The sequence below is a fragment of the Atheta coriaria genome, unplaced genomic scaffold (assembly GCF_025399875.1).
Source record: "Atheta coriaria isolate IRGN ID8LTWV9N9 unplaced genomic scaffold, Caltech_Dcor_3.1 hic_scaffold_4_pilon, whole genome shotgun sequence".
Taxonomy (NCBI): Eukaryota; Metazoa; Arthropoda; class Insecta; order Coleoptera; family Staphylinidae; genus Dalotia; species Dalotia coriaria.
The window spans coordinates 247231-272229 of record NW_027045446.1 but is presented as its reverse complement, the minus strand read 5'-3'; the positions used below and the strand labels follow the sequence as shown (position 1 = coordinate 272229).

The following is a 24999-nucleotide window of genomic DNA, read 5'->3' as shown; positions in this document are numbered from 1 at the left end:
CGACGACCACGGCCGAGCGCACCACTCCCACAACTTCGCCGAATACCAACTAGAGATAAACAACTTTTCAATTCTCTCTCCATCCACACACCGCCCCAGCACACACTCGCATATTTATTAATTCATACTCGACATGCGTAATCATCTTTTGTAAACATTCTGTGTATGTGGTTATATTTAATAACAGCTACCTGTTGGGCTTGCGCAGTTGGAAAAAAAAAGCAGAAACAAGAAAGTTGAGTGTTCACTTGCGTGCGGCGGTGATAATCGCGTGAAAACCGGCGTCAAGGACATGCTGTTGCTCATTTCGTCATATTGCCATGATGAAAACTTTCCAAACACACCCGCATACATCTAAAAATATATTGATACTCCACTCAAGGACATCAAAAAGTGTTCAATTTTGGGCAAGAGGCAAATGCAATCGATTCACGCATACGTCCGTATACATTATTTTTGTTTTCTCTTGTTTATAGCCGCGCACAGTGTATGTATGTGTGAGTGTTTTCGTGAACATCCGTTAGGTTCATCCTCGTGGCGGCGGCGGGGCTCAATGCAACCTTGAAACTGAATGGAGCTGGCGAGTGGAAGTGGCAAACGGAAGAAATACGAGATGACGTCATAGAATTATACACACCCTCCGACATTCCGCAGCACATTCAACATTCATCGGAGTTTTCCACACACACACACACACATAGGAGACAGGATTTTCTCGCGCAATAATAAATTTCGGCGGGCGCTGGCCACTTGTAGACCTGACGTTTCTTTGAGAAACAATGGCTACCTTCAAAACACTCCCGGGGGACGCGTTTGTTGCCGCTCCCAGCCTCCCAAAGCGAGTGCCCCTCTTGTATTCAGGGGCGGTGGCGGTGCGCAGCACTATAAATGTCTAAAAATAGACATTCGACAACCGCATCTTAAAAATATTTCCAAAAAATTACATTTTTTAATTTTACATGTGAAATATCATCGAGATGATTGATTATTTTGTCCTTGAGAGTTATTTTTAGGTTATACACATAATTTGAGGTTAATATTGACGTTGCAATTCATTTCAGGACACAAAACAACGAAAAAATTTCCTTTAACCTAAAAAAAACGCATTTTTAACTTCAAAAATTGTCGTAGTTTTCAATTGTCTTGCTTAATATTGATGTTGCAATTCATTTTGAGACATAAAACAACAAAAAATTTATTTAACCTCAAATAAATTTTTTTTAACCTAAAATTGCCACTCAAGGTCATAGCTTTCAATTGTCTTGCTCCATAACATTGCATCATTCTTACTGTTGGAGATGATGATGACTGATGCGTAATATACCTTCATGGGGGGCCGAAGTAGGTCGGCGGCGGCGGCGGTTGGGTGCGAAGCGGGTCAAGGCCAACAACATGAACACATTACGCCTGCTTACGTAGGTACTTACTTAGTCGCTACGCATCGGAATGTCTACGCACGCCAGCAACATTTTCCTTTTCTCTCTGCTCAATCAATTTTTCGGGGGCTTTACAAGGCCGCGCGCAACTCGGGAAGACATCTGTCTGACTGTATTACGTATCGCCTAATGCAACAAGTCATTCGCGTGTAAAATACGGATTTTTGTCAAAATTTTATCGTCATCCATTGCGGAGGGCTTAGCGCGTAAGCACTTTAAACGATTCTAAATGCGTTTACAGTTTCTGCTCCTGCGAGCACTTTTCACCTTTTCATCTCATGTCGAACTCATTCTTCTCCAGTAAGCCGGATCAGCAAGACAATGGTCTTAAGGGATTTGAATAATGCGCACCCGGGGAAAAAAATTCCGAGAGAAAAATGTTTTTTTGCGCGCGTGTGCAAGGACGAAATTAATTAATTCCGAAAATTGTTGTTTGTTGACTGATAAAATTACTATTTGTTGAAGCACACGTGTAATTTTAATTAAAAACTAACGTTTCATTGAAAATTTCGAAGTTTTTTTGCATTTTTTACGTAAATAAAATAATTTTAAGTCAAAATTTAACCAAAATGGTGGCTAGAAAGCAGTATATAATAATTACAGCGCTCGGTGCGGTCAAATGCAAAACAGCTTTGTCTCTCCCAAGATGATTACGCCACCGCCGCCGCAAGTTGCGCGACGGGGTTTCTAATTGTGCGACGTTGGCGGTGAATTATGCCCGGCGAAGCAATTGCCTCGTTTATGACGCACGTATGCTCACGTTAAATAAATACAACGAGATTTACCCTCACGAATAGAGAAACAAAAAGCTCAGCGGTGGCTAGCATCCAATTAAAAGCACAAGATTACCCATAACACACACGTGAGATTGATTTCATCATATTATATTATTCACCACCTCATCCGGTGATAATATGTGTGACATTGTAAGCTCGGCTTTATAGGTTATAATCTTGCTTGTTCGGGCGTGGGGGTGTGTATTGCTTACACGCGGCTTTGATTTACGAGCGACACGCACATGCACAACACACTCGAGCCGGGGTAATATCATCATTTGAAATTTATTACAAATATTTCCAGCTCGCATGCGGCGCGTCTAATGCCAACCACCTCAAAGGAGCTTTGGATGCCCGGCGCCTCCACATAATCTTACGCTTTGTATTTTAAACTAAAATTAGAAAACATTTTTTTTTCAGGGAGTGGATGGGATAATGGGATGGATGCATATTAAAGTTGCGTTAAGTGTGGAGCGAAAAACAATTTGCACTCGTTTAAAACGCGCAAAGTGCTGCGGGATTTAAATTGAGATTAATTTGCAAAGCGGAGCGTCAGATAATAATTTAAATAGTAATTATGAAGAAAATGTTTTTAGATTTATTTAGGTTATTTAGGAAATTTTTTTTGTTGAAATTTTAAAGAAAAACTTTAAAAAAATTTTTTTTCTTTAATTTAGTGGTGAATTAATGCAAGTAACTTATTTAATTTGATTATTCATAAGAACATTAACATATTTCCATATTCACCTCCACCCCTGACCCGACATTGTAACCTCAAAGCGACTTTTTGTTGTTTAATTAATATAAATTAACATCTCGCTTTTTTGCGAATGTAGCAAAAACACTATTTTAATATGCACGGTAGGTTTTTACTGTTATATACATATAGATATCTATATGTGTGGGTAAAGAAAAAGGTGGGGAGTAAAGAGGGGTGCGCGGCGCGCTCGCGAGCGTAGGCGGACCCGGTCGACGGCGGCGGCGGCGGCGGACTCTGCGTGCTCTCCAGCTAGTCGCGAGCCGTCTCCAGCGTCGTTCGCAAGCAGCCTCAGGCGCACCAAACACACAAGCAAGCGGCGAGCGCACGCAAAACAAACAACACAAAATCCGATTTGAAACACACTCGCGACGTTTGTTGAATCAATGCAACTGACGAAAGTATTGTGAATTTGTATAGTGGACAACACAGTGCCCGATCTGGACAGGACTAAAACCTCGGACGTGCGATGAGCGGTAACACTGACTTAAGTCTCCTCTTACTTTACTGAACAACTGAAAAGCAAACGCAAATCATATCAATTTAATTATTCGTGTAATAGATTCGTGTACAATTCATATTCGTAATAATCGACTTGAAATATTTTTCGACAAATCCAACTAGTGGGCATTTGGAGAAGATTTGGTGAAGAGAATTTGATTTCCTCACGATTTTTTGCTGTTTTACTGCGTTACTGCCGAGCGCACCCATTCGATACACTGTGGGGCGGCGGCAACAAGTGGAAACACACCATATTATAACTCTTTCTCACCCTCCGGCGGGCGGCAAGTCTAATAATAGTCAGCGCCTACCCAAAGTGATTTAAAAAGACCTCGAAAAGTGAATTATTTCTGTGTTGAATTTGCTTCTTCTAAGCGTTAAGATTGAACCGCCGGGTGAATTCGCACCGCCGCTAAGAGGGCTGATGGTTCGGGCGCGATGATCACCTGAAACCCCATCGCTAGCACCATTGTCCTCCACCATACACTTTGCATCCGCTGTTCCACGGCTTTCAACAAACAGCAGGGCCTAACAAGTCCCAACCGGAACCGCCGCTCGCCTCCCCCCTGGAGTAGTAGCCAGAATGTGGGCCGTGCTGACGGTGACGGTCTGGGTGCGTGCCCTTGCCACCCCGCAACCGCTTCAGTCACCGCAGCAACAGCAGGTGCAGGTCCAAGCACAGACTAAACCTCTAGCTCCAGCGGCGAATCATTTAAAAATTCGTAAACGCTCTGAGTTGCCACGCGATTGGAACGAATGGAACGATGTGGATTTCAACTCGAATAATCAAAATCAACGATTTGCGTATGCGCCAAACTCGAAAGTCGACTTTGGGAATCCACTGGCGGGGATTGCGGCGTCGACGTCGTTCTTCGGTGTGAATGATTGGCAGAAGCGGGATGGAGGCGGCGAGGGAGGCGGCGTGCATCCGCCGCAGCTCATGTTGCGGTCACCGCGTGCCGGCAGACAGTATGATGTTCCACAAATAGGTGAGTAGTGATGATTAATATTGCTTGACTCATCAATTGAATAAATCTAGGCAATTGGCATATGACTGACTCAATGCGGAAGTTGCAATTAGATGTATAACATACACACATGTATAATATGTTGCCTATATTACAACTTTTTTAAAAAAAATTCATGAATATTTAACGTGCTTTGTCGATAAAGTCGTTAATGTCGGAAAACATCATCGCAACAATTCCTAATTAGATTCGTGTAGGCTTTTCGACTTTCATTCGCTGAAAAGTTTGATGATCCGTAGAACGAAGATTCGGTTGGGGAAATTGACGTCTCGGCTTGTTGCTCACCGCTCATCCGCCTCACACCTATGCCGATTTTTTTATTAACAAGATTTCATAAATATAATAACGCTAAATCAGCGTTTTTTCCGTTGCTCGTACAATTCCCATAGTAATTAATTTAAAATTTCGCTGAGATAAGCGCAAAACAAAATATTAATCATTCGTTGAGTTGAACTTAAACTTAGCAAAGTTAATTTCAATTCAATTTCCTTTCGCTTTTCCATTAAAAGTCGTAAACAGGCCCGCCCGCCGACAAAGTTGATGATTATTTATGATTAAAAATGCGCGCACTTCTATTGCACAATATTAATCATAAAATACGCGTTGAATTAATTCGATTAGCAGGCGCTAATGAGTAATAACTGTACGTCATATCTAAATTCCACCTGTTTCTGGTACTGTGTGGGCTGGCAAATAAAGTTTGCAATCGATACAGCGAATGCCTGCAAACACCTCGTGGTATTTGTTCAATAATTAAGCCAGCGATTACCTGGGCACGACGACAAATTGATTCGTGTTCATATTTTTTTCCCGAAATTGTTAATTAATTATTTTACTTGCGCGCGTCTTTTCGGATAGGACGCGAAGAGAATTTAAATGTCACCTTGAATGAACCTGTCGAGATGTGGATTAAATTGAATTATCTTTAGTTCGGGCTTTGCTTTTACCTTTCTTCCTGTCGAATTTCATTTCGAAAGCTCGGAATTACGTTTGTCATCAAGTTTAAATTAAAAATTCACTCGCAAAAACTCTTAAAACAAGCAAAATAATTAAAAATATTGATTTTTTGTTTTTTAAGGTTATGTTGTATTCTTCTGTCATCATATCCGGTATTTAACCTCAACTTAACCTAAAAACTTGATTTTTTGTTTTTTAAGGTTATGTTGTCTTCCTCTGACGTCATATCCTGTGTTTAACCTCAACTTAACCTAAAAACTATCGAATTTATGTATTTATGTAATACATGTCTATTAATAGCTGGAAATGTTTGATATCGGGATGAATGTTGGGAGAGGTGGGTGAAGGTTCTGCAGGTGTGCGGCACGTGCCGCAAATCCGGCCCCCCAATGACATTTCCATTGAACCCATTCAAAGCCGGCGCGCAACAAATGAGCAGCGCACTCACATGCGCCATGCGAGCCGAACTCAAACACTAACATATGTCCGCGGGGCTTATTTCGCCGCTGCGATCGGAAAAGCCCCGGCGCGAAGAAGCGTGGAAGCTCGCATGCGAAAAAGCACTAAGCGGAATTACCGCCGCATTAAGTGCGTACGGCACGTAATCGCATGCTGTTTTGCGCGTTTTCATCCAGCAAACGCTGCAAAGGGAAACATTCACGCGGAAAAAATCTCATCTTGCTGGAATTTCATTTCGATGTAATTAGGTTTCATTAATTTATATCTGATTATATGACTTGGATACGGATAGAAAAGGAGTAAAAGTTGAAATATTTTGTTTTTTATTGTTTATTGCCAAAGTATTACAATTTTTCGAACATTTTTAACAACTAAAATATGCGGGGTTAAATTATCTTTCATTTGATATATTTTACAATATTGTGGGATAATTATTTTCGGAGATATTGCACAAAATGTTAATATTTTTTTGATGCAACCCAAAAAACATGTTTTTTGAGGGTTATTAGTGTTTTTCCTGAAAATCAACATGTATATATAATTTTTTCAGTAGACAAAAGTTGAAGGATTAAATTTTCATTAATTTGACATATTTTTCAATACTGTGTGATATATATTTTCGAAGATATTGCTAAAAATGTAAATATTTTACCCACGCAACCCAAAATACACGTTTTTGCTTTCACTGGCGATTTTCCTAAAAATCAAAGATTGTATATGATTCATTTATTATCCAAAATTAGTGCGATTAAATTTTCATTAATTTGACATATTTTTCAATACTGTGTGATATATATTCTCAGAAATATGCAAAAATGTAAATACTTTACCCACGCAACCCAAAATACACGTTTTTGATTTTACTGGCGATTTTCCTAAAATCAAAGATATCCAAAATTAGTGGAATTAAATTCTCTTTGATTTGACGTATTCTCCAACACTATGTGTTCAATAATTTCTGAGATATTGCAAAAATTGTAACATTTTGCCCACGCAACCCAAAATACATGCTTTTCAGTTGTTACTAATATTTCTCCTGAAAATCAACACATATATATGAACCTTTCATCACTAAAAACACACGTAATTAAATTCTCTTTGATTTGACATATTTTCCAATACCGTGTGACAATTATTTTTGGAGCTATTGCACAAAATTGTTAATATTTTTATCTACGCCACCCAAAATACATGTTTTTTGAGTGTTTTTGATGTTTTCCCTAAAAATCAACATGTCAATATGAGTTTTTCAGTAGCCAATAGTTGAGGGATGATATTTTCATTAATTTGACATGTTTTTCAATACTGTGTGATAAATATTCTCGGAGATATTGCAAAAAATGTAAACATTTTGTCCACGCAACCCAAAATACACGTTTTTCACGATTTCACGGGCGATTTTCCTAAAAATCAAGGATTGTATATGATCCATTTATTATACAAAATTAGTGGAATTAAATTTTCTTTATTTTGACACATTTTCCAATACTGTGTGATTAATAATTACCGAGATATTGCAAGAATTGTAACATTTTGCCCACGCAACCCAAAATACATGTTTTTCGAGTGTTATTAGTATTTTTCCTGAAAATCAACGCATATATTTGATCTTTTCAGTAGCTAAAAGTATAAGAATTAAATTTGCGTTAATTTGATACATTTTTCAGTACTGTGGGATAAATATTTTCGGAGATATTGCTAAAATTGTAAATATTGTACCCACGCAACCGAAAATACAAGTTTTTTTATTTTACTGGCGATTTTTCTAAAAATCAAGGATTGTGTATAATTCATTTATTATACAAAATTAGTGGAATTAAATTCTCTTTGATTTGACGTATTTCCCAACACTGTGTGATCAATAATTTCCGAGATATTGCAAAAATTGTAACATTTTGCCCACGCCATCCAAAATACATGCTTTTCATGTGTTACTAGTGTTTCTCCTGAAAATCAACGCGTATATATAACCCTTTCATCACCAAAAACACACGTAATTAAATTCTCTTTAATTTGACATATTTTCCAATACCGTGTGACAAATATTTTCCGAGTTATTCTATAATATTATTAACACACTACCCACGCAACACAAAACACATACCCTTTGAGTATCAGTACTATTTCAACCGAAACTCACCGTGTATATATGATCCCTTCATCCTTCAAAGGGAACTCCAGTGGCTGGCAACATTCAATGTCGAGTGATTTTCCATTGATGCGGAGCCGTGATTAATTTAAACGCAGCGCGTCAGTTCGAATTGCCCTGCGGTTTGTCGCTGCGAAGTGTTGCAATATTACAATTGCCATTCAAGCGTTCCATCGAACCGTACGTACACCGAATGCAATTTTTCGCGTCGACGCGAAGCCATTTGCAAATTACGCTTTGTTGACGGCCACACTTGTTGCCAGGTCACAATATCTAATCAAATTAATTGCATATTGTTTCATCTGACCTTCTCGCCACCACCGAACGGAAAACCTACAGATATCCAAGCGAGATAAATTAAAAACAAACAATTGTAAACTATGTGTAAGTGTAAGACTTGTTGGAGTACTTGTTGCGTGTGTATCGGCCGCGGGGGCTGCAGCGCCGTTTCAAAGATTAATTATATTAGAGGGCATGCGGAGGAAGAGCTTCCAAGCAAAATAAAAACTGAACAAACAACGCACGACGCTATAAAATACCCCCACAAATTATATTCTACAATTTTTTATTATTTCTCATCAAAAAACACCAAAAAATTCAACATAACCTCAATTCAACTAAAATTATTTTATAGGTTAGTTTTTGTTGGTTAACCTCAGCTCCAACTCGAACCGCAAAGGTAGCCTGCTTCCATTCATAAACTCCTCGGATCGATAAAGATTTGCCTCGCTGTTTCATGATTAATCCAACGTCGTGTATTAGTTCTAAAGATAGTTTCGTGAAGCTTAAAATACACCCGAACCCGAAGCGTAATCAGATCTTATCGAATAAAACTAATTGACTGAATTTCCAAGCGCAAAAAATGATACGTAACATTCCTGACACGTATATCATGTTAAGCTTCTGATTAGGCCACGGAACATGAACTTCAATAATGGATAATTGAATTTGCATCGCTCGGGAGTTGCGAGCAAGTAAAGCCAATAACTACACATCGATACAAAGACAAACTGATCAAGGAGGATGCATTATTAAGTTATCTCTAGTTGTTTGCCCAAGTGGAGCAACTTTGATTAATCTTAATCAAATACCAGGCGAATAATTAAATTTATGATTTTAAACAAAAAGAGAAAAATTTGTTTTCAGGTAAATTTTGAAGTTTTTTTGAATATTTATCTTCGTACGCTCGGCGGTAAATCCAGCACACACATTCCCAAATGGTTTATCACTTCGTCGAAGACGCCTCGTAAGTAGTTCAATTGGAAAGCCATAAATAAAGGACACTTCTGCGTTTCGGAACTGCGCGCACACAAATCGCAAGTCGCCCACTTGCAGAATATATGTTGTTATTTTGCGGCTGCATTTCCACGTAAACAGTCCATCCACCGAGCGTAGCAAAATGTTATTAATTCCGCGCGCGCGCGCGCGCTCTAGGTAAGAGATGTTGGGTACTTAAGATGTACGAGTACGTCAACATTTACAATGATCGCCGTGATATCGCCACCGGGGCGAAGCACTCTTCCTTTTTAGTTTTCCGGGGTGGACGTGCGACGTGCAACCGGAAGAACGAGGTCGTTCCCAGTGCGTTGCCCTCGTTTGGCCGGCGGCGGTGCGGCGGGGATGGCAAAACAACAAAACGCGAGCGCGCGCGCTTAAATGCCGCCTCACTTCGCGAACGTCGAATGTTTGGATTTTAAGTGATTTCACCATGCTGCGCACACTTCAAGTGAAAAGATCATGAATTGACACACTTCCGATTGCTTTTCGCGCAAGAAAAACATGAAAAAATAAAAAAATATTTTTATTTAATTTAAATTAAGACATAAGAAAGTTGCGGGGGTGAATATTCTTTGATTTGACATGTTTTTAATTATTGTGTGACAAATATTTTTGGAGATATCGCAAAAAATGTAAATATTTTGGCATCGCAAGCTAAAATATACGTTTTTGAGTTTTATTGGCGTCTTACCTAAAAACCAAGGTTGATATATAATTGCTTCATCCACTAACATATGAGGAATTAAATTATCTTTGATTTGACATATTTTCCAAAACTATATTATAAATATTTTCGGAGATATTGCGAAAAATGTAAATATTTTACCAACGCAACCCAAAATGCACGTTTTTTGACTTTGACTGGCGTTTGTCCTAAAAACCAAGATTTATATATGATCTCTTCATTAACCAGGATATGCGGAATTAAATTATCTTTGATTTGACATATTTTTTAATACTGTGTGATAAATATTTTCGGAGATATCGCTAAAAATGTAAGTATTTTCAAATGCATTCCAAAATACGCGTTTTTTGACTTTCACTAAGGTTTTCCCTGAAAATCAGGATTTATATATAATATCTTTACAAGCCAAACTATGGAGAATTAAATTTTCTTTAATTTGACATATCCTTCGATACTCTGTGATAAATATTTTCGGAGATAATGCAAATATTCTTAATATTTTTGCCCACGCAACTCAAAATATACGTTTTTTTGCATTTCACTGGCGTTTTTCCTAAAAATCAACGAGAATTTATGATTATTTCACTAGCCAAAAGTTACACAGTTAGTTTTCTTTGATTTGACACATTTTTCAATACTATGGGATCAATAATTTCCAAGATATTGCAAAAAATGTAAATATTTTGCTCACGTAACCAAAATTATGCGTTTTTTGACTTTCACTGACGTTTGCCCTAAAAATCAAGATTTATATATAATCTCTTCATGAACCAGGATATGCGGAATTAAATTATCTTTGATTTGACTCATTTTCCAATACTGTGTGACAAATATTTTCAAAAATATTGCAAAAAACGTAAATATTTTTCCTCCCGCAACCCAAAATACACATTTTTCGATTGTCAATATGCATACATGATCCTTTCGTTAACCAGAATACACTCCAAGCAAAAAGATCACAAATTGACACACTTCCGATTGTTTCAACAGCAAAAAAATCGCCATAAAAACAAAATATATTTTTAGCTCTAGATATTCTCGTGCAAAACAATCATTAATGATTTGATGTGTGCCAGACTGGTGACGTTAATGCGTCAACGAAAGCAATTAAGACATATCAAATGTATGGGGGTTGTAATTGTGGCGGTAGCGAGGGTGGATTGAGGTCTACCGCACTGATTTGCCGTGCAATTAAGTTACCTCCAATTAACCGACCAATATAACACCAATAAATGTTGCCAACCAGTTTATTTGCCGTCAATATAGCCTAGAAAAAAAAAACGCGCTAAGTTTTATTAGACGCCTGTTGTGCGGGTTGCCGGTTGTTTCTTGCATGACGAAAATTTAATGCCGTTTTATTTGATTCGCCGTTGTTTCTTTTGTGCGCCAGAAATAGAAAACTCAATACACATATGTAAACAGCGCGCAACACGAACGCGCGCAAAGACGGGGTGGCGATATTATAAATAGAAGGTGGAACGCAAGTCGAATAACGTCATTAGTGGCCACCATTCATACCGAGTGTAAAACAATCATTTTATTTTCGATTAACTACACACTAAACCCCAATAAATTATTAGTTTAGAAAAATATTATTAGGTGGCGTTGTGGGCGAGGTCAGAGTATGTATGCAACCCACATAACTTTTAGAATAGTATAGGTGGCGCTGTGCAAATGTAAAACCATGTTTTTGTTAATTTTTCCATGTTTTTTATGTTGTTTTGCTTGGCATTCAAGAGCAACCTAACCAGACCAGACACACGTTCGTGAAAACCCCATTCATTACTCTTGCACTGTGTGCACTCTCCACGACTTTGCATAATTCGTTGGGGGAGTGTTTTTTTCCTTACAGCAGACATTGTTTTGCACTAACGAGCTTGTACAGCCATTTTTGGCAGACATTTGTTTCAAGTGCTTGTTGTGTTTTCCACTTTCCACGCCGTATTTCATCCTAGTCGCGACTAAATATATTTCAGCGGGCATGCGCGCAAGAGAAATGAATGACACGTTACAGGTGGCTCGTAATGGCGGCTAATGTAAATGTAATTGCCTCTGGGGACTCCTGGGGAAGTACCGAAGGGCGGCTAGTGAATACACTACATCTACACACCTAGAACGCTGAAAAAAAATCGATTCTAATGACTGAATATTTATGCCTCCCACTACTTGAATATGATATAAGTGGAGGCGCCGCGTTATCAAAAACACAAATACTTGTCGCATTTCTTGACAACGCCAACTTCATTGTCGATTATATGCTTTATTGTGAATATATATATTTTGAAAAAACTTTTAATGCGTCATTAAGTTCTTGTGTAAACATCATAAATTTCGCCACGCTCATCTACCACGCGGTGGGCGATTGTATAATGAATGTAATTTTATTTATGTATGTTTATAATTTATGCCATGCATCAAATTTATTGCCGCGCATAAAACAAAAGTTTGCACAGGAAATAACAACGCGCCAACCGCACAAAAGGAGGTTATGTCTATATTACAATATAATACATTAATTATATTCTTATGGTAGACTTATAAACAGGTTATGTTGTGTTCCTTGACAGTTACTCTAACCAAAAATGAAAAAAAATGTTTTGTGGTTTTTCTTCGATTAAATATTGATATATTTTGTAACTTTCAAGAGAGTTTGCTATAAACCCCTTAACGCCATGGAGATACAAAGTTCTCGCGGACGCAAAGTGAGGTTATGTTGTCTCTTTCCGCTTTTGTCTCTTTGTGAAAATTTGATATGGAAAATAGCCGTCCGTATTGGGAAAACATTTGGAAACTTTCTCAAGAGCTGCCTTTACATAGGAAATATCTATGCGCGCCCCGGCGACGACGATGAGTCTACGAACGTGGGAGATTCTCTACCCGGCGGCGGGCGATGTTATGACGTCATCGCGCTGGGAGTCTGCGTCACTTTTCACAAACTGTTTGTTTCAGACAGAAAAATTTTCATCACACATTCTAAAATTAAGTCATTATATACCCTACTAAAGTGATACTTTATTAAGTAGGATATTATAAATACAAAGTGTATTTTTGGTTTGTGGAGTTGTTTGTTGTGGGGCGGCGGTGAAGAGGGGGACGGCGCGCGCGAAGACGTGACGAGCGTCGAACATGTCGCCGGCGTGGCCGGCGCGTCTCGCCGCCGATCGTCGAACGAAAATATTGATCGCCGCCCAACTTGTGTACGCGTACCTATGCGATATGTACACGTTTTACGTACCCATCCTCAATCCGCACACGTGTGTGCATCAACATAACCCAACTTAACCTAACATAACCTATAAAAAATTACACACTGCAGGCTTAAGTCCACCACGCGGAGGGAGACAAAATGACAAAATGGAAAAGCGATTACACCGAAGCTGCTAACAAAAGCTTTATGTATTTTTTTATTTATTTTTTGTGTTTTCCACTCGTGTCTATGATGGAAAACTGACGATGGCAGGCGGCGTGTGTCCTCGTTACATCCTCGTCACGCGTAACGAGGTAAAACTGCCGCACATTTATTTTGTGCCACCCTCCAACAACAACATGTTATTAGTATTTCATTTTTAAAAACGCACACTACTTATATTCATCATATACAAATAAATATAAAGCATACAAAAAATTCAATCTTTACGCACAGGAAAAAAACTTTTTTTATTAATCATTGTGTATTCTTTAGTATAAAAGAAAATTTTTTATGCTTGAGTGCGGAGATTGCTTGAAATTGAAGAAACGCTCGACTTTTTGATTAGAAACTCCTGCGAGATTGCAAATATTTATAATTTTCTAAATTTAAATTTATCGTAGTGTGCGCCCATGATAAAACCTATAATTAACGTGAAATTGTTATTAAATAACATTTACGACCCCTAATTGTATACACGCCCGCACGAAATTTAATTTATGACAAAATTTCGTCCGTGGGTGAAAAGTTTGAGTGACCATAACCGTGCGAGATAAGCAAAGTGAAAATAAATTCGCGCAGATTTGTTGGCAGCGTTAGGAGTCGCTAATTTGAAGTTATCGCGAAGGCGCGATCGCAAGCGCATAATTTTCCATTTTATCACAACGTTCTTTACATCCACCGCCCGCTATATATTTAACTAGTGTGTAGTGTGTTGAATAGCGGCGGCTTTTGATTTTGCGCACGATTTGAAATTCATAACGTGCCATGGTGGAGGCGCCGGGCACGTCGGCGCTGTGAACGATGCAGCACGGCATCTAATGTTTGTATACGTGTCGTGTGTGGCTAATCTATAACCGGAGTTTCATTCAACATGCATCATCGCCGCGCAAATCCCTCGCCGCGGGCGGTTGGGGAAAGATAAAAATATTTATAGGTTAGAGCAATATGTTAAAAATATTTTTATGTTAGGCAACACGTATTGCAAGTTGTTTTTCTTCGGTGTGTTGCGCGTGGGGGGAAAAAACTTAAATTCAATTTACGTCCGGGAATGCTGTGCGTTGGTGAAATCTCCGCAAGGACTTAATTCAACCACATGTCCACCCGTTAGGATGAAATGTGGTCGTTTGTGTGCTCGCGTGCAGTTGTATTGCGCACTAACGAGCGCCCGGTCCGGATTGCTCCGGACGCCGGGCGCAAACGAGGCTGACCTTTAAGGATGCAACAAACTGCTGCGATATGTGGGTGGATTTGTGTGTGTGTGTGTGTGGATGTGTGGTGGGTACGAGGATAGAATGCAAGCAGATGTAATAAGAATGCGGTGCGGTGGCTTTTGATGTGCTCGTAAGCAGTTCTGCGTTCTTGTGCAAAATGTTGATTCTAACTGTGTAGCAAAGTGTAACGGTTTCCAAGTACTTTGGCGATTATTCTACGCCACATTTGAATATTTGAATATTTACCTAGTTAATAGATACTTATCAGGATGTTTGCAAGCAGTTTCGAGGAAATGTGCAAGTTTACTCGACTTCAACGGGCGAATGTAATTCGAGAGAGGATTTTTTTTATTACTTTTGCTTAATTATTCCGGAAAATTGGGAATTTTTCTAGTTATAAAAGTAGTTTTCATTAATTATTGGTTGTAGAAAGTTTTGATATTCAGATGAAAAATAATCATTTTAATGAAAAGCTTGTTTTCATTTATTGTTTGTAAAAACTGGAATATCTTTTTGCATTTTTAGTTATGAATTATTTTAATACTTTATTCTGTAGAGAATTTTCTGTTGATTAAGAATCTTTAATTAGTTTCTCTCTATTGTTTTAGTTTCCGAGATATTCGCAATTGAAAAAACTGGACAATAACACACTTTTACGGTTTTTTTATTTTTCAGCACTTTTAGTCGCGTTTTTAGACCTTTTAGTCCAGGAAACATAATTATTTTATAAACCCACCTTATAGAGAATTTTCCGTAGATTAAGAATCTTTGATTTGTATCTTCTCATCTTTTTTAGTTTACGAGATATTCACAATCAAAAAATTGAAAAAATTGAAAAATTGCATTTTTAACACTTTTGATTGCGTTTTTGGACCTTTTACTCCCGGAAACATTATTATTTTATATACCTATCTTATAGAGAATTTTCCGTACATTAAGAATCTTTGACCCGTTCCTTCCCATCTCTTTTAGTTTATGAGATATTCACAATTCAAAAAATGGCAAAATTCGAAAAATTGCATTTTTAGCTTTTTTAGTTGCGTTTTTGGACCTTTTACTCCCGGAAACTTAATTATTTTATATTCTTGTCTTATAGAGAATTTTCCATAGATTAAGAATCTTTAATTCGTTTCTTTCTATCATTTTTAGTTTCCAAGAAATTCGTCATCAAAATCCCGCAATAAATGCAAAAGCGATATTTCTCTATAAAATTATAAATTGCCTGATCCTTTGAGCGTTTATGTACAGAGGTTTCTCTGTATTTGTAAAAGTTTAAAAGTCCTAAGCAAAGGAAAAATCATTTTTTCCTTTATCCTTCATATAGATTATGAAAATGAAGTTTGAAAGCTCATTAAACAGCTCATTTTAACTTTCGCGCAATAAATTCACAGGCACTTTTCTAACCGAAAAAGTATCTACATTTATTTGAGTCAAACGTTTTCCTCCATTCATTGACTTACCTGACCCAGCATGATGGATACCTGACGGCCAGCTGTCGGAATGTTATTTTTAACGCAGATTGCCGACACGGACTTGTTCGCCTGCTCGCTTGCGCCGCACGATTTTCTAATAAAATAATAATCATAATAAGCGAAATGGATAACGGTCGCGTGCGGCGTCGTTTTCGGCATCCATCACACAATATATACACCTATATATTTATATACGCCGCACGCCATAGCAGATTAGACTTTGGGGGTTATTTTTAAATACAATCTGTGTGCGGTTTTTGCTGGCGATGGTGGTGGACGAGAAGGAAGTTTGTAATAAAAATTTGTTATGCGTTTTTTTTTTTGCGCGGCGCGCATTTTGAGGATGTTTGTGAATGAGTTGCCGGCCGGCGTGGCCCGCGTGTGTGTCGTTCGGGGGATGCGCATCGATGTGGCGTATTGATCTGCCGCTGGGCGGCCAGCGGCAGCGGCGGCGGCGATGGCGGTGTGGAACGCGTGGGCGCGTACTTTGCACGTCGGCGCTGCGCTACCAGGCGCCGGTGACGTAAAACCAGTCCTTCGACAACTTGACTCTCTCCTGCCGCGCTCTGTCGCTTGCTTTTGGTTGCCACGCTTTCAAAAACCAAATCTCACAGTAAATAAATCCATATTTATCAAATATGGAAACGTATTTTACAAAATGTGAAAATTTTCGATTTATTATTTATTTTTTGATTAATTTATAGCAAAAATTATTAAATTTAACAATTTTTAATCAAATTTATAAAATAATAAAAATTTGCTGAATTTCAATGTTTTTTCTGGGAATTCTTGGCAAAAAAACGCAATTTTTGCTGTGGATTTCCCTGTGTGGCAAAGTTCTCAATGAAAAACTTACGTAAAGAGTGTTAACGTCGTAAAGTTTTTGGTGTGAATGTAAGCGCGCGGTGCCGAAAACGTGCGAGGCTATTTTTAGCCCCTCGTTGGTTTGGTTTCGGTGGCGAAGGCGCCGGGCGCGCGCGGGACGAGGCCGAAATTAACAATTTCGGTCACGCGTCATTCGCCTTTCGAGAGGGGCTTCGAGTAGCGCTCCCGCGCGCGCAAGACAGAACTAATTTTCTTTCTTTTTCGTGAGCAGCTCACTGCTTTTTTTTTTCTCTTCTGTTTCCCACGGCGGTCAAAAACGCTCGCGCGCGCGATGTACGTGCGCACGTAAGAGGCTTAGATTTTCCTTCGATAAATCCTCATAACAGTAATTTTCGTAACTTATACCCGCGCGCGCATAAAGCGCCGAAATTAGTTATACGAGGCACGTAAAGTCGAAAAAGTCAGCAGGTTTTTTTCCTGCTCTCGTTTTCGTTGCTTGTTTTTACATCTTATAAACAAACTATTGATTCGATGACAATATATGTTGTAGAGAATGCAGAGTGTTTAGATGGAATACGTAGGAGAAAATCTAGTTTTATACAATTGTGGGTGGGAAATTTATATTTTAGAACGTTGTGGGCTATTTTTAGAACTTGACGAATGGTGCAGGCTTTACACGAACGTAAAACGTTCTTCGCTTCACCCTCTGCTTCGCATAGTTAAAATTCCCAGGACCTGGTGGTACTGGCCAAATAATACCCAAATCTTACATTTTTTGTGTTAAGTGCATAAAATACCACTTTTGCACACTAATAAGCCTTTCATTTTAATATTAAGTGCAAAAAAATTTATTTTTCACACAAAAAATTACATTTTTCACTGTTTTTCACCAAAATAAACAAAAAATTTAAATGAGAAACCAAAAAAATTATTTTTATCTTTTAATTTTTTAGTTAAGTGCGTAAAATGATATTTTAAACACGAAAAATTACATGTTCAATGTTTTTTTGCCCAAAATAAGTAAAATTTTATTGAAAACTAAAAATTACTAAAATTTACATTTTTCAATGTTTTTTTCATCAAAATAAACCAAAAATTCAAATGAGAATCAAAAAAATTATTTTTAACTTAAAATTTTTATATTAAGTGCGTAAAATGATCTTTTAAACACCAAAAAATATCTTTTCAATGTTTTTTTGCCCAAAATAAGTAAAATTTTATTAAAAATTTTGTAAATGCGTAAAACAATATTTTTTACCACTAAAAATCCCATTTTCCCGCTTAAAAATAAAGAATATTTTTAATGTTTGCTGTAAAAATAGGTACAGCGCTGACGATTCATGCCCATGTTTACCTTTTATAAATCTAACGGTGCAAATTCAGCGCGCAACAAAGTTACGACGTTTAGCAAAGCAAAAGCTGTGCAGAAGGAAAAGGATGAGAATGCGCGACACACAGGAAGCGTGCACCGAGTTTAATAGTGAAAATAAAAGCTCTCGAAGCTCACTGAGCAAACTTTTCCGCCGAATTCAGCGGATTTTTAATATATCTATACATAGATATATATACATAGAGTAACTCTATGTGCGCATTCACAATCAAAACACTTAAAAGCTGCGCGATAAAATTTGAGCAAATTTACGATGATGTAGAAATATTTAAACCTACGCTCTGTGTGAGTGTGGTTGGCCTAAAAAACGCCCACGCTTAGACTTTTGTTCAAAGTAGCACACGCAGAACGTATGCGACCGGTGTTCGTGCCATCGTCGCCGCCGTCGCCACCGCCACCGCCGCCACCGGCGTTCTCAGAATAGTGTCGGGGAGTGCGTTGCCCTCGATCTCATCCTTTTATTCTACAAAGTGTAAAAAATTTACATTTCATTGTATAAAACATTTTTTATAATCATTTTATATAAATTTTAAGAAAAAAAAATGTTTTTTTCTTTTTAGAAGATATTTTTGGTATTTTTTTAAAATTTTTCCACACCCTGTATTATAATTATGTATCTTTGATTCAAGCCTGCCCCTTGGACGCGCTTTAAATTAAGCCGCACACGCTATGCGCATGTAATTAGTCGCTTCGCGCTTGCATCTTATCGCATTTCGGCAATCTTGTTCATCGACCATCGAGGCTTATCACACTCCGATCGCCGGCGATTCGTCTTATCCGCTTAGACCAGCGATAGTGTAATGTCCGTTGTTAGGAACCATTAATACACCAATTTGCGTAAATTTATGGCCGCAATTAACTGCTACCCATCTAAATACTTTTCGGGTTGAAATTTTAAATAAACGACGCATAAAAATTATTATTTTGCGTGCTGGGTAATAAAATTATTGAAATTATCCACAATAATAATAATAATGGCAGTCCACTGGCGACCATTTCATCTTCGGATTATAAACGTCGGAATTTCCCTTATCGTTCGCTTAGCGTCTCCATTGGCGTTCCATTTCGATGATTGGTTCGTTGCGCGATGTTTCGCAATATTAATTTAATTTAATCGTGTTGTCGGAGCTCGCTGCGCGATCGATGCCTTCTCCGCCTTCTTTTCACTAAAGTTGTAAGTTTCACTTGAATGAATTCGCATCGAAATTGAATCGTTTAACACAAACAAACACACTGCTAGAATTTGAAACATTGTAAATAAAAAAATGATAAAAATGAATAAGTAATGAATAAAAAAAAAGATTTTTTCTGCTTTTGAATTCCGTTATTGTTCGAGTATCGAAAATCACACAAATGTGGCCCCGAACGATTGAAAGCAATCTGCGAGCGATGAAAGCAATAAGATAAAACCTCCCTGATCAATCATTTCAGTTGCTTTGCCCTCAGTTTCCTTTGCCCTTCGTGCCGTCACGCTTCCATGCTCGGGGAGTTATCAAAACGCAAATAAATACATCGTCTACTTCGATATTCAAGTGTATTCAAGTATGTTCTTGTTTATTTTTGCACATTGTTGAATATTTACGTTTTCAATCTGTTGCGTTTTATGTGAAAAATCAACTTTGATTATTTTTGCAAATAAATTACCGGGATTTACGCAAATACACGAATAAAACCGTCGGAAACTAGTGTTTCGGCTATTAGTGCGCTGCCCGGCGGATGTATGGAAATAATGGCAACGGAAACAATATTCCCTCTCGAAAAAAACCCGAGCACTACCCGAGCACGCCCGGCGCATTCACCAATATTAAACATTTTCCTAGCCCAAGTCTTCGCTCTTCATTAGCGCACAATAAAATCAAAGCCGCTTGGGATAAAAATAGCCGCAGTCGCCACCACAGACTATACACGATACGTTTTATCGTCGATTTCGACAATGGTTGAATTTATTATTCTATTATTCGGCCGTTAAACCGACAGTTAGTATCGGTATCATTTAAGATTAAAAAACTATGTAAGTAATTTTTGCCAAAAAAAGAAATAAAATAAAAAGAAAAAGCCAGTTTTATTTCTTGTTAAACTGTCGACACTGTTAAACTGTTCATTGACCACGTAAACGGCTCACGTATTGAAAGGAAAATTGAATTATTTCGTGGAAAATGTACGTGAGCGATCCTTTTACAAATTCACTTGTATTTTCTTTCAAAAGTAAATGTTTCGACTTTTTTTCGCCTGTGTAATTTTTTTGCGTCTGTGAAACTTTTACGTCTGAATTGTTTATTCATCAGCGTCTGTCTGAAGATGTGCAAATCGCGCTCATTCCCAAAGTAGGTATATCTCTCGAGGGATTTGTATAATGCACAATTGTAAATTGTAAAGTTTCTATCGCGAAACTTTTACATGAGTTCGCTAACCTCACTTGAAGGCGTCACAAAATATTACCATTGTGTGTGGATATCAGTATATTAAGTATTAAGGTCATCAACAGAAGTTTTTGTCATAATTTTAGCCATTTAGCTTCACCCCGTGACTAAAACCCGTGACTAAAGTACTTTAGTCATGTTTTTGGTCGTCTGTGTTTAAAAAACTACTTTTTGTATCTTAAAACTGTGGAAACTGACGCTTTAATAATGAAAGTCACGATTTAAGCCATTTAGCTCTACCCCGTGACTAAAACCCGTGACTAAAGTACTTTAGTCACGTTTTTTGTCGTTTGTGTTTAAATAACCACTTTTTGTGTCTTAAAACTGTGGAAACTGACACTTTAATAATGAAAGTCACGATTTAAGCCATTTAGCTCTAGCCCGTGACTAAAACCCGTGACTAAAGAACTTTAGTCACGTTTTTCGTCCTTTGTGTTTAAATAACCTCTTTTTGTGTCTTAAAACTGTGGAAACTGACGCTTTAATGATAAAAGTTGAAAAATTTATTGATGTTAATATTTAATGTTTATAGAATGCCCACCAGCGCCAGATGGAATGGAGCGGTTCGCGTGCCCGACGCCTGATCGTCAAGGTCGTTACCATTGCATTGATGATCACGTGTTATGCGATGGTTTCATTGATTGCCCATCGGCGGAAGATGAAGATCGACAGTCGTGCATGTTCTACAAGACGGTAAGACTAAAGTGTAAATAAAAGTCATGCGAATGCAACAAGCTACTCTGTCTTTCTGCTTCTTTCAATTTTAACTCAAACTTCGAAGCCATTGGCAACGAAAATCAATTCGATTCAATTTGTTTGTCCCATCGACCTAAATCTAAATCATCTTCGGTTCGATGATGAAATGAGAAAACATGTTGACAAACAAAAAAATTACCAGTGAATGAATTCGGATGCCTATGTGATAAATAATCGTAGATGAAGAAAAATAGCTCCACTCAATTTTATTGCTGGTTTCAATGCGCCTCCCTTTGAGGCTGAAGTTCTAAAATTGCTCGAATACAAATCCCTAAAGATTGCGGCGCGGTGGCTTTGAAGTCGTATGGTAAGAAAGTAGAAATTCTCAGCCGTGGGAAGTGCAAGAAGTCAACTCGTGCTGGAATTGCTTTTATCTTCGAAGAAAAGGTGAAATCGTATTACCGGCGAAATAAATTGCGGAAATATTAAAACGTAATTTTCAGCATGAGCGGAAAGAAATAAATGTGGGTAGGGGATAATTTTTATGGGGGCGGCAAGCGTGCGTGCACTTTTCGAACATGATTGATTCGTATGTTGGGGTTGTTTTGCGTTTTTGGGGGCGTACGATGACTGTGCCACTGTGCGTTCGCTGGAGTAATGAATGGAGATAGCGCCCACGCCGATAGACAATCGGTCGCCGCGGCCGCGGCCGCCCCCGCCCGACGACGCCACTACAACGATTGCCGGCGGCTATTTTTTCCCTTCTATCATATCTCGCGAATGCCAAAAGTGAGCAGCGAGCACTTAAAGTTTGGGCCGCGTGTACACGAGTCGATGAACGTAGATCGTTCGACATTTCTACACCCACGCTTGTATTATGTTTTTTCATCGGCTGTCTTGACCCATTATGCATAATAGACTCGTCCGCGCGCTGATTTTACATGATAATTCCATTAAAATTTTCCAGCCATTTACTCTTTTAATCGTTGCTAACCTCTTTTGGAGTCTATTAACCTCGAAACTTTTGTTTTGCAGACAAAAGCGCATCTGGATGTACTGGCGGACGCTCTGCTACGATGGGCGAGAGGGCGTTAGTTGCTCTAACCACCCGCGCCACCTATTGAATCGACACGAAACCCTCGGACAGAATACACGCAACCAAACACACACCCAACACACATAATGTATTTTGTTAAACTATAAATGAACAGATAACCCCCAGCATTTACAATCTCACCGTGTTTACGTTAAAAGAAGACGTTTGCGAGATTATGACTACTATAAACAATTAGTTGAGCTGGAGTTGAGGCGAGGAATAAAACGTATACTACATACAGAAATGCAAAATATGGGAGAAAGTGAGCATCCCAACATACACAAAGCAGAATTGCATAAAAATGGAAGGAGAAATGATAACATTTAAGGTATATTATGAAATTTATTAGTTCGTAAGCGATTACTATATATTTACGAGGTTATAAAAGCGAGATGAACATGTGAGACACATTTCAGTCATTTCAAATGTAAAACACCCAAACTATACGAAGCGCGTGGATGAACAAAACCCCAACAATTATTAAATTATTAAACTAAACATTATCTCTGCTTCGACTTGGAACATCGATCGATCTTCAGCGCTTACCAAATTACCATCATTCCCAGAACAAAAAAAAAACACGCAAAATTTGATAGCTCTTGAAGCGCTCGTCTAGTCAGGTCCGAGCATTTCAAGAGCCTCTCAGAAATATTTTCCATTATCATCACATTTTCACTCCTTTCATGATATATTTACTTGCGTAGCGAACATTTAACTTGTGAGAACAAAGACTAAGTATTAACACGCAAGCCCACACATGCAGAAAGTGATGACGTTTTTGTTTAACTTTCAATTTAGTGTAGAATGACAACATAACAAAAAATCAACTAAACCAATAACAATATATTGTTTAAGTTGATTTTTTTGATGTTTTCTCAAGTGTTTGAAACTATTTTCAGGACAGGTAAATTTTTAGCAAAAAAAAATTACGATGTTAAAAATATTTTTGAAAATTTATTGAAAAACAAGGAAAAAATGATCAGTAACCATCCAAATGTTAATAATTATTATAATAATTCATAGTAATTTAGCATAGTTTAAAAATATAGTATAAAATATTCTATATAATAAACAGAAGGAAAAAAATTTGAAAAAAAAAGTGTGCTTTCGATGTTTCTCGTTAATAAACATTAAAAAAGTCGTGTACGAGCACAGTAAAACAATATTATTCAATTCTATCTACAATTACATTAGATCTAGATCTACATCTCTAGTTTTGATGTTCAAGTTTAGCGAAAAATGAGAAAAAAAATGCAAAAAATATTTGGATGTGTTCAACATGTGCATTTGGAACTTTTTATGCAAAGTCTTGGAGGCTGGACCATCGTGCTTATAATCTTACTATAAATAAAATAAAATAAAATTTATGTTTGTCGATGGTATCGGGCGATGGCCGCGCACAGATGCGGTTCATCCTGAGCCACCGAAGCCTATCCGCAGACATATTTCAATACCGAGACGTTTAAGCATGATGGTTTTTTATAGACTAATAAAATGTTTTCAAATGATAATAAAACACATTTATAGATTAATAAAAAAAACAAAAAATTTATAAAAATTAATTTTAACATCGTAATTTTCCAATTTATTGATTTTTTTTCTCTAAATACAAGTCTGATATGCTACATATGAGTCTGAAAGCAAAAAAGAAATATTCAGAGACGAAAATAGTCAACACTCATTAGCAGGCATGTTCATTAACTAATTAGTAAAATGATTGAACATTATTCTGCTAGATTAGTTGGTATGGCGATTGCGTTTCGGGGCCGATATTAATTGAGACTAATCAATTAACTAAAACAGAAGAAAAAAAAAACCACACATAATAAAAGTCTGACTGTATTGCTAACCGAATTAGTTTTTATGTTTTCTTCGTAACACATCGGCCTACACTAAAAAAAAAAAGAAGAAAATCCTCTCTTGTATTCGATCTGCGTATATTTTTAGCTCGTAAGTGGCAAATTGAAGAAACAACACAAATTGCCGCGTAATGAATTATTGAGAAACGATTTCGAAATCGAATCGAAATCGCGTGTGCGCGAAAATAGCGAATCGATTTGCGCCGAGTGCCGCATGCAATTGATTTAATGCACTTATAATTATAATTACAAGCGTTGAGTAAATATCTAGTACCTTTCTGCGTGGCGCGTCGCGCGTATTTTACGATGTTATGGTAAGAGTGGAAAGCGGAAAACTTCCGACATGTTTACCGTCCCGCGTACGTGCATTCCGGAGATATATCGGTCAGAGTCAATAACCTGGTTTGCTCTTGCTAAATTATTCCTGTCCTCGTTTTATGCATCTTGCGACTTGCCAGCCAGCATGAGGGGCGGCAGTGGTGTGGCGGCGGCGGAGGGAAAATAAAGGTCCGCGCTGTTTTCGATGCAAGTTTTCGATAAAAATACCATTCATCAATCGGCTTCAGTGTAATAACGTTGGCGCGCCGCCGCCCCG

General features: G+C 37.9%; 1 protein-coding gene across 1 annotated transcript; it reads left to right on the top strand.

The window, feature by feature from the left end:
- Positions 1-3239: 3239 nt before the first annotated feature.
- LOC135791440 (uncharacterized) lies at positions 3240-24980 on the top strand. Its single transcript, XM_065301857.1, has 3 exons — positions 3240-4459; positions 21286-21446; positions 22485-24980. The coding sequence occupies exons 1-3, from the start codon at positions 4054-4056 to the stop codon at positions 22542-22544; spliced, it is 627 nt and encodes a 208-aa protein (XP_065157929.1). The 5' UTR covers positions 3240-4053; the 3' UTR covers positions 22545-24980.
- The last annotated feature ends 19 nt before the right edge of the window (positions 24981-24999 follow it).

Coding starts and splice junctions, on each gene's coding strand:
- LOC135791440 (XM_065301857.1), top strand. CDS start 4,054: ATGTGGGCCGTGCTGACGGTGACGGTCTGGGTGCGTGCCCTTGCCACC. Junction 4,460..21,285: donor GTATGATGTTCCACAAATAG/GTGAGTAGTGAT, acceptor TAATGTTTATAG/AATGCCCACCAGCGCCAGAT. Junction 21,447..22,484: donor CGTGCATGTTCTACAAGACG/GTAAGACTAAAG, acceptor TTTGTTTTGCAG/ACAAAAGCGCATCTGGATGT.